General features: G+C 38.2%; 1 protein-coding gene across 30 annotated transcripts in view; it reads right to left on the reverse strand.

The window, feature by feature from the left end:
- BNC2 (basonuclin 2) overlaps positions 1–11,064 on the reverse strand; it is a 428,074-nt gene that overhangs the window by 347,359 nt on the left and 69,651 nt on the right. For 14 of the 30 annotated variants that reach the window (XM_047699784.1, XM_047699778.1, XM_047699777.1 and 11 more), the window contains one exon: positions 1,894–1,990. The exons of 13 other annotated variants lie outside the window; for them this stretch is intronic. In XM_047699784.1, coding sequence (XP_047555740.1) covers positions 1,894–1,917 — 24 coding nt within the window. In that variant the 5' untranslated portion in view covers positions 1,918–1,990. Of the gene's footprint in view, positions 1–1,893; positions 1,994–6,387; positions 6,408–11,064 lie in introns of those variants that run through there. 3 more of the 30 variants (XM_047699773.1, XM_047699810.1, XM_047699798.1) reach the window with 3 other exon arrangements.

The raw sequence follows: 11,064 nt of genomic DNA on the forward strand, positions 1-11,064 counted from the left end.
ACATTTACATGGTCAGGTATTTTTTCCAGAACTCTCTTTGCAAGTGGTTTAAATTTCATTCCCAGCATTATCAACTTTTCATTTCTTTGTTGCAACTTTGATCTTTGTCAGCCAATTCCCTTTTTGCATTACCCATTCTCATGAAATGTTATAATGAGACAAGAAGCAACACAGCTACGTGCATTGCTGTCTGTTCAGGACCAAATAACAGGGTGTGCTAGTTGGACTTTAATACAATTATCCACAGCTAACATTATAAGTGAAATTTAAACTGTGTTTTTTGGAAACTGGTGTTACTTAACTAACTATAATAACTGAAAATTGTGCATATGGGAACTGTGCAAACTAAGAATTATTTGTATTTATAATAATTTTAGAATTAATCAACTGGCTCACCACTGAGACAAATTTAAGGAATTGGAATTTATGCCCTTCCCATCTACACCTTCTAGCTTATAGCATCACAAAATGAAGGCAACTTCCTAACAACTCAATTCACAGTCAAGTCTAACAAATTAGAGGAAATAATCAGATTATAATCCAAACTCAGTTACCAGTAACAATGTTATGAACTGATGCTATGCCTCTATGACTTCCCCTATAAAATACAGTTAAATAACAGTTCCTTCTTCACAGGGCCATTGTGAAGACTCTAAAGAAGAAACAGACTTTAAAACGCACTTTGAAAAATTCAACCAGATACCATCACATCAAGTGTATACTTAGTGTGCACCAAACACTACCAAAAGAGCTTTTCATTAAATTTTCTCATACAATTCTCAAAACAGCCTACAAGGTAAGTAGCATTATAGTCTCATTTTACAGAAAAATACTAAAGCACTCTCCGAGAAGTCAAATAACTTGTCCAAGGGTATGCAAATAGTAAGCAGTAAAGCCTGTATTTGAGCTCAAAAATTGTAACTCTATAGATCAAGTTCTTCAGAACTTCTTCACTTTTTCACTGCTTTCTCAGACCACAGAAGGACATGGTCATTGAGAAAGGTAAAACACTGAATCCTAGAAATTGGACAAACCCAATTCAATATGACTCAATATAGGATCCAGTTCTATTGGGACATTTTCTGGGCAAAAGGAAAAAGATGCACAATGTCCAGAGATCCAAGGGGCTAAGCAGAACTATAAAAGGAGCCAAAAAAGTAGGTGGGGGAGTTAATACATCTTCAATTATTTTATGCTAGTTAGTAGAAACAAAAATACCAAAAAAAAGAACTAAGAAACAAAATTCATTTTGCAAGAATAGTGAAGGAATTATATTTATCATGAGTGTATAAAAAAGAGTGCCATAAAAACAAGATATGTAGAACCAACTAATTTTATTGACATTTTCAGTAACACTGACCCTGAAAGTTAATAACATTGTTTGTTAAGGTCTGATTTCACAAGGAATTCCATATGGAACAGAAACACGAGAGTCTAATAAGGATGTATGATATGAAAGCAACAGGATTAGTTAACTAAAATAAGTAGATTCCTCTCAAAATATAGTCCATTCAGAAGGACACATTTAGAACATTTGTATCTCATTAGGGGTATTAAGTGAGAAAGAGTCTTAGTACCAAGCAGTCCTAATTATAATTCATCTTGGGGAAATAAAGTGAGTTCTCTTTACTGAATAGTAAAATGTACTGCAAGAGGGGGCTTAAATATAGCAACAGGACTGCCAACAAAGAAAGACAGCAAATAAAACTTATAGCCTAAAGGAATACCAACTAAAAACTGAATAACTACTCTAACAATATAATGCATTTTTAGACAATACCCAACACTTCTTTTTTCCTCTTTTCAATCCTAATAATCCAAAACAGAAAAAAAGTTGCTAAGCAAAGACTATCCAACTTACAAAGAACAGAAACAAAATAAATTAATACAAACCAAATGCAAACATGTTTGTCCCATCACACCTTCACCAAGGTTCCGTCACTGGTGAAACGAGATGGTCAACAAGAAGACTTCACTGGCAGAGGTGCACCTGCTTTGGGAAGGGGCAGTTTAGTTTTCAATCCCACCAAAAAGGAGAATCTGTCTTTTATGTCCTGAAATAGAAAATACTTTAAATGATACATAGTGGGTTGTGTGACTTACATATTTTAAGAACTACCTCACAGGGATGCCTGGGTGGCTCAGTTGGTTAAGTCGCTGCCTTCAGCTCAGGTCATGATCCCAGGGGCCTGGGATCGAATCCTGCATTGGGCTCTTCGCTCAGTGGGGAGCCTGTTTCTCTCTCTGCCTCTGCCTGCTTGTGCACTCTCTCACTCTCTCTCTCTCTGACAAATAAAATCTTAAAAAAAAAAAACTACTTCACAAATCTGAAAGGAAAATAATAGAAGGAGCATGATAAAGCATAGAAGCATTTTATTAGATAGAAATTAGGCTGGTCCCAGGTAACAGAAAATCCAGTTGATTTTAAATAATTAGTTCTCTCACAGAACAAGCATGTAGTCAGGGTGCCAATGATACCAGCTCTGCCTTTCCTATCTCAGTGTCCATCCTCATGTTTGCTCACTGCCTTGGTAAGCAGCACAGCCAAATTCCAATCCATCATTTGCTTTTCATTTTAGACAGGAGACTTTCACTACCCTCTCTCTGCAGACTTCCTCTTACAAATTACTGGCCAGAACTGAGTCACATGCCCACTCTTAGACCAACCATTGCCAAGATAAATAAAATCATCACGACTTGACTTTTCTTATTTTAATCATGTGTTATCTCTTATTATTGCTAAAATCAATGGCTTGCTTATTCCCATTCCCCACCCCAGACACTTGCAAAGAGAGAGGTGGGATGGTTCTCAGCGTAGACATCACTCTTGACCTCAATTGTTTTTAAAGATTCATATGACATCTGTAAAAGTGCAGTTTTATGTCAAGAAGTCAACAGTTAACATCACTATCTAGATCTGATTCTGAGTTTACAGAACACTCCAACATTAGACAACGGGGGCACCAGAATACAATGAACTATTTTTCTAGTTTGATGAGTAAGAGCCAGCAAAGCACCTTTTAAAAAGCACAATTTCTCAGCTAACATGAATCAGAAAAAAACGTGTCAGTTCTTTCCAATTTTACAGTTCCCAATATGATCCAGTTGAGCAATCTTATCCAACCTCACCTCTCTACTCAGTCTCTGCTTAGGGAATGAGGGGATGAGAAAACATATAGGGTAGTTGTGTCAATGGCTCCATTTTTTAAAAATTAGCTGTCTTTTCACCTAGACAATTTTTGCCTTTCTAGGAAAGCAGTGAAGGTCAAATTATAAGCGATTATTTGATAAAAAACACCCCCATGCAAGATCTTCCTGTCTTTGGATTTTCAGTTATAGACTTACAATGAAGGAAAATTCAAATACCTTCAAAAACTCAGAATGCAATGGTCTTTGATGGCATAGGCCATTCCTTCTGCATCTTTACAGACAGCATTAATCCTAAAATTGGAATCATTAGACTGACCCTTACTCAAAGTATGATTTCAAATTCACGAAACTTTTCTCATATTTTTTTAAGATTTTATTTATTTTATTTAGTTGAGAGTGAGAGAGTGAGAGAGAGAGAGCGCACACAAGTGGGGGAAGGGGCAGAGGGAGAACCAAACTCCCTGCTAAGCAGAGAGCCAGACACAGGGTTCAATCTCAGGACCTTGGGATCATGATCTGAGCCAAAGGCAGACGCTCAACTGACTGAGCTACCTAGGCGCCCCTAAGATTTTATTTTTTAAGTAATCTCTACAACCAACGTGGGGCTGGTCACAACCTTGAGATCAAGAGTTGCATGCTGCACCTACTGAGCCAGCCAGGCACCCCCATTTTTTTCCTAAAGTAGGCTCCACACCCAACAGGGAGCTTGAACTCAGGACCCTGAGATCAATATCACATGTTCCACTGACTGAGCCAGCCAGGCGCCTTGACACTTTTCTCATTTTTAAACTACACTGTATTACAGACTCTTCCTTGAACACATCTCATCTTTCCCTCTGTGCTTTTCGGTTGTTCTTTCCACCTTAATATTTGCCTTGCCAATTAATGCTGTAATTTCTGTCATTAGAATTTTGTCAGATGAGATTCAGGGTCTGTCTCCCATGCCCCCTTTTCTTCCATGCCCAGACAGGGTCCAAGGCTTTGAATCATTCCTCAAATGATAGGGTTCACCCACTATCCAACTCTCAACCACTCTGAGGCTTTTAATAGATCCAAAAGAGACGCAAGCTCTACAAAAGTCCCCAAAAGTAATGAGACCAAAAGGTCAGCTGACTAGGGCTGAAAAGAGGACTACTGCCTACAACTTCCCTCACTTATTTCTTTTTTTTCCCTTTAAAACAGTGCAGGTAGAAAAGAATCAGCAAAGAAATTGGGAAGGCTCAAGAGAAATGATGAGGAGGGCTCCACATCTGACTGGTTTCTTTTTATTCCTGAGATGTAGGATCTGTACACATCCACATACCACAGAACAGACACAAAAGAATTCTGGTTTTTTTTTTTTTTTAAACAACCTCCAAAAGTCACTGCAATCCAGAAACATTTGGGAGACTGAGCCATGTGATGACAATTACAGGAATCCTGGAAGGGAAAAGAATGCTCAGGGAAGGCCAGACAGCCCTGTATTATAAACGCCACTTCAGCCCCAGAGTCCTCCCCACACCCTCCACATCACTGCCAGGGAGAGGTGGCTGGAGACGCTGTTCCACAACATTCCCTAGATAGCTCTCAATGAGAAGCATGCTCTCACACTGCTCCATGATTTTGGTTTGCTCAGTTTCCTCATCCTTTGAAGACACTTCCTGATGGTCAGGAGTTTGGTTCCCAAGGATGTGAGACTTACAGTAGAAAGATGACTAAAAAGGCAAACCACTAAACATATTAATATGACACTGAAACTTTTTTCCAAGTTTCTTTATTCCCTGAATTAATCCTTGTGGAATTTGGGGTAGGGGGCTGGGAGGTTAAGAGTTGTAGTTGGGAGGAGAAAAAGAACAAATATTTACCAAGCACCTCTCAGAGCAAGCTGCTTTCAGAACTAAGAAACCTTGCAAAGGAGACAGCATCCGGGTTTAATGACAACTAAGGCTCAGAGAGGCAATGTGCCTCATCCCAAAGCTCTTAAGAAGGCAGCGGGCTGGGATCCCACACCAACCTGACTCTTTCTATGAAACTACACTGCCTGAGACTGAATGCAAATACATCAGAGTCAGACATGATATAACACAAACAGGCACTCACCAATCACTCTTACCAAAGCACAACTGACTTTATTTCTTTCTTCTTACATAATTCATATAAAGTATAAGAAGTGAGTTACAGGTAATCCAAATAAAGTAAAAAAATTATTTGTAAAAATTTTTAAAGATAGCTATTAATATCCCCAGAGAATAGGTAATGCTATTCTCATTTGGTACATTTCCTTCTAGCATTTCATATATATATATATATACACACACACACACACACACACACACACACACACACACACACAATCTTTTTTTTTTTTTAAAGATTTTATTTGTTTATTTGACACAGAGAGAGATCACAAGTAGGCAGAGAGAGAGGGGGAAGCAGGCTCCCCGCCGAGCACAGAGCCCGATCATGATCCCAGGACCCTGGGATCAAGGCAGAGGATTTAACCCACTGAGCCACCCAGGCGCCCCCACACACAATCTTCTTATGTGCCACAAAATTGGAGTCATACTATCTACAGTTTGTCAGTTTGTGTCCACTTCTTTTCAAATAATATATTGGAATATATTCCCATGTCACTAGAAATTCCTCAAAAGTTTGATCTTTTAAATAATTTCATTAGATGGCACCTCGTGGCTCAGTCAGCTCACTCAGCACCTGCCTTGGGCTCAGGTCATGATCCTGGGGTCCCAGAATCAAGCCCCACGTGGGCTCCCTACTCAGCAAGGAGACTGCTTCTCCCTCTCTTTCTGCCGTTCCCCCTGTTGTGCTCCTTTGCTCTCTATCAAATAAATAAAATCTTTAAAAAAAATAATAATTACATCAGAATATATTTCATAACTAAAGTCTTCCAAATGAAAGCTCTGTGCTGACAGATTAGGAAACTTAAATACTTGAAATATTACATATTCCATGTAGATATCTACAGAGACAAGGAAGTACAGGAGACTGCAGAGCCATGAATCATGATTCCACAGAACCCCTGCTGTTAAAAGGATATAGTTCAACAGAATCACATTTGATAAAGCTTCATAGGTTTGAAATATTACTAACCCATTAATATACGCAAAATGTACAGAATTCAAAATTAGGATTACAAATTATCAATTATTTTTTGCTAATGCCTTTCGTGGGTCTATATGGAAGTGAAAGTGCCCAACATTGTGGAATTTTCTTTAGATAGAATCATGATAAATTGAGTACCTGTTTCCATTTATTAGCAAAAGCTTCTCCAACATGGCACACACCAAAGAACCGTCTGACTATCTTATAAAGCCCAGCAGTGGTAGTAATGATAGTAATACTAAACAGAAAGAGGACAGTAAGTAAACAGGAAGAGGACCGTGATGATAGCTTCATTTTTTTAAGTTTTATTCCATGTCACTCACTGTCACTAATTCTTAACATAGATTTTCTTGGATTTAATTCTTTCTAAATCCCATAAGGTAGCCACTTTTCTTATTCCCATAAAGTAACAAGCAACTTGAACCCAGAAAACTTGAATTCAAATCCATTCTTGGTTCTAATAATCTGCAAATAGTTATTTCTCTCTAGATATCCAATTCTCTACTGTATAACTGAAGGGCACTGTAGATTAAATGAGCTTTCATGTACTATGGATTTGACTATCACCTGAAAATATATATGTGCCCCTTGGGGGCAAACACATATCACTAAATAATCATGTCACTAAATCTCATTATGGGCTCACCATCTTTCATAGCATAGCACACCAGGAAGTTATAAACAATCAACACATGTTAGCTTTAAAAGTGAAACCTCCTAGGGGGACCTAGGTGGTACAGTAGGTTAAGTGTCTGACTCTTAGTCTCAGCTCAGGTCATGATCTCACAGTTTGAGATTGTCCCCGTGTTGGGCTCCTCCCTCAGTGCAGAGTCTGCTTCAGAATCTCTCTCTCTCCCTCTGTCCCTCCTGCTCGTGCTCGTTAGCTCGCTCTCTTTCTCATATAAATCTTAATAAATAAATAAATAAATAAATAAATAAATAAATAAATAAAAGTAAAACCTCCTCGGCAACAAAAGCCCAAAACCTAAATCTTCGTAATTCAAAAAATTTGAACCCCATGATGAGCACAATCTGTCAATATCTGGTATCCAGCTGAAAACTCTTAAGGGACAGAGGTTTCTTCCCACCGTGAAAGCTGGCTGACCTGAACAAAAATACATATCTATCAGCAACTGTCCAGGATAACCAAAACAAAAGGTCTACCAGGGTGGGGCATGAAAATCCGTATCAAGCCCCAGGAAAGAAAGGAGAGCTATCCCACCAAAGAGAAGGCTGCCTCCAGAAGGAAAGTGTGGGATATCCATCAGAGCCCTGGGGAAAGGGGTCCAAATCCTGATTTCCAACTACTCTGCTTCCATGTATTAAGCTAATGTTTTAGCTCTATGAAAGTAATTACCAGCTCTGCAACTCACCAATTCACCCTGAGCAATCCTGCTGATTTTTTCTTTGGTCTCCAAGACCCAAGAATCCCTTTCATTGATCTGGAAGTATGAAGGAAAGATTGGTTGTTACTAATTTCTTTCAATTCTAAATTTCTGCCAAGTCATTAGGAAAAGAAAATGAATTATTTTTGAGTATTTCAATGGAACCTATGGGGGTTAGAGTGGGCATGGCCTCTGAAAAACATAAGATTAAAGCCATATATCTTTGACCTCCCCTCTTCTAAGCAGAATGGACAAATGCAATTTGGCTCTAGGCTGTGAACTCAGGGATATGATCCAAATCACCTCCATTCAAATTTAGGTAGCCTGCCAAGAGTGGCTTAGTCAATAAATGAAATGTATATGGAGTTACAAAAGAATTTCATACATCCCCTAATGGCTTCTAATGGAAGGCATTATTACTATCCCCATTTTACAGGTAAGGACAACAAAGTTCAGAGGTTAAAAGTACCAGCCCCAAGATCACACTTAAAACGTAACAAAGCAATCTTCTGGGCTCAAACACCAATTTTCTATGCAATTTTTTCAAATAACTGTAGCATGTTATGGTCTAAAAAAGTTCCCCCAACTGGAAGTACCATTTGAAACTTTATGAATTGTAAGAGGGGCTTAAGTACATCCACCCACAGGCAGGTATTCATTTTGCACTGTCCACTTAACTATATAAACATGATAGAGGAAACGATGAAATTACCCCACGATTCCTCTCACTGCCTTGTGAATCCACTTCCACTGCACAAATACACTGAATGGGCATTACACATATAATGAACATATGTCCACAGAATATACACACACAGGAAGTAGTGGGTAAAGACCCATGAGGCAGTAATGACAGTGGTGAGCCCTTTCTGCCATTTAAGTCCTAAACACAACTGCTTCCTTTGGTCAACAGCAAACCCCATGAGAAGGTTGTCTGTGAATGTAGGTACCTCCAATCCAAACAGCAGGTAGCTATGGAAGCTATATAAACATCAACAGGGCTTTTTTTTTTTTTTTTTAGATTTTATTTATTTATTTGACAGAGAGAGAGAGAGATCACAAGAAGACAGAGAGGCAGGCAAAAAGAGATAGGGAAGCAGGCTCCCTGCAGAGCAGAGAGCCCCATGCGTCCTGATCCCAGGACCCTAGGATCATGACCTGAGCTGAAGGCAGAGGCTTAACCCACTGAGCCCCCCAGGCACCCCAGGGCTTTGTTTTTTAATTGCCTAGAACCAAGGTTCCAGGTTCTGCAATAAATAGAACAGGCAATGTTTGACTCCTTAGGCATGGGAAAATCTGCTAAAATACACATATGCATTTTCCTTTTTTCAGATTCTATATGCAATATACTTTAGCTACAGAAAATCTTGAAAGTGTAGAAAAGCATGAAGAAACAAATTAGGGGTGCCTGAGTGGCACAATCAGTTAAGCGCCTGACTCTTGGTTTTGGCTCAGGTTGTGATCTCAAGGTCATGAGACTGAGCCCTGCAGGGGGCTCCATGTTCAGCCAGAGTCAGTTTGGATTCTCTCTTCCTCTCCCTCTGCCCCTCCTGCTCATGCTTTCTCTGCCTCTCTAAAATAAGTAAATCTTAAAAAAAAAAAAAAAATCAGAAATTAGTCATAATCCCAGTACTCAGAGGCAACAACCGATGACATACTGGCCTATTTTCTTCCAATTTTTTTTTTCCTGACTGCTAGACTATTAAAATATTTCCTTTTCTACAGAAAAAGAAAATAGTTTCTTCAGACAAGAACAGGAAAATGTAGCTTAGAAAAACTGAATTCCAGTGCATTTATAAATAAAATTAAAATTTCTTGAATAAAATGTTAATGATATAACTACAGCAAAAAAAAAAAAAAAAAAAAAAAAAAAAAAACTTAAAAATCCTTTGGAAAAGCTCAGTAAGGTCACAATCTAATACCTCCCAGTGCTACACCAAAACAGAAGAAATAATAATCTATAATGAGCATAAAATAGGTACTCATGTGAAAACTGGTTTTATATTTTCCAATCTTTATGTTCTAAAATCCTTTTTTTTTTGCACTGCGATTATTAACCATATTAAGTAGGCTGGCATACTGAATATCTTAAGCTGAAGGAATCTGAGAAAATGGCACAAGCAGGAAGGTCATGCTGACCTTCTCCTGGCCCTTCTTACCGGAAACAGGCCATAAAACCTACATATGCAAGATGCCTTCCCAACACCAAGAGGAAAGGTGTATCCCTATCTCCAAAGAAAAAGGGATGCAGAGAAGAATTCTAACAGGCCTTGCTAAGTTTCCTCTGGTTTACTATAACTACCTCATATTCTTACCCTATCATCTTCCTCCACGACTGTATACTCTTCATCAAACCTAGCGTAAAATACTCAGGTCTGTTTCTTTGGGTCTTCATTTCTTACAAAAGTCTCCATGTCACATAAAACTTACATTAAATAAATTTGTATGCTTTTCTCCTGTTAAGCTTTTTTAGTTTAATTTTCAGACCCAGTCAAGGACCCTAAGAAGGTCCAGGAAAACTTATTTCTCCTATATCATCTTATCAGTAAGAAAAGGAACTTCAGCTCACCTAAAGAAGAAACTATATAGAGAGGGGGATTAAAGCCCTGTTTCCTTCTCAAAATTCCACTTCCGGAGGATGCAAAGGAAATATCATCTAAATATGGTTTATAAGCCTTTTCTGCATATGCATATAACCATATATAACATGTATACAATCGTGTCCTCTAATATGAAACAAATAGCTTACAAGTAAGGCAATTCATGCCTAACAAAGTCAAAAGCAATCTGCTTTTCACATCCAGAAATGGAGACTCAAATGGAACTAGTGACCTTGGTAAAGCTAAGAACAGCCACTGGAACATAAATCTATTTTGTAGCAATTTCATTGATCATGTATTTCTAAGGTACTTATTTAAAAAGGGTTCACACAGAACGAGTACTTTTGTACTAGTTACCACTAGGTAAACACAAATCTTAAATAATCTTCAGTGCAACAGACCTGGAATTTTATTCCCCACAGCCTAGTGATTTTAAATGCCCTGTGACCCTCTTAAGCATTGCCAACATCAACATCTGGTACCTGGCACAAAGAAAATAGATTCTAAGAGGGTTTAAAAAAAAAAACAACTTTCATTTTCATCATGTGCTTCAAACATGTTTCTAAGGTAATTCTCTTTCTCCTCCTTCTGATACACAAAAAACGAAACTATCCTATCAGGCAGCTGTATCATGTTTTTGGGAGAAGGGAAAAATAATTGCCAACAATTCAATCTTAGCTAATGTTCTCTTATCCTTCCCCGGAAGAAGAGATTATATTCAATATAATAGAGGTCTGAGAACTGACTAGATGAAAGAAACCAAAAAATGATTGTAATTATCTCCCCACAAACCTATACACTTGCAAAAACAACTTCAAAATTCAAAGCAT

The sequence above is a fragment of the Lutra lutra genome, chromosome 13, assembly GCF_902655055.1.
Source record: "Lutra lutra chromosome 13, mLutLut1.2, whole genome shotgun sequence".
NCBI lineage: Eukaryota > Metazoa > Chordata > Mammalia > Carnivora > Mustelidae > Lutra > Lutra lutra.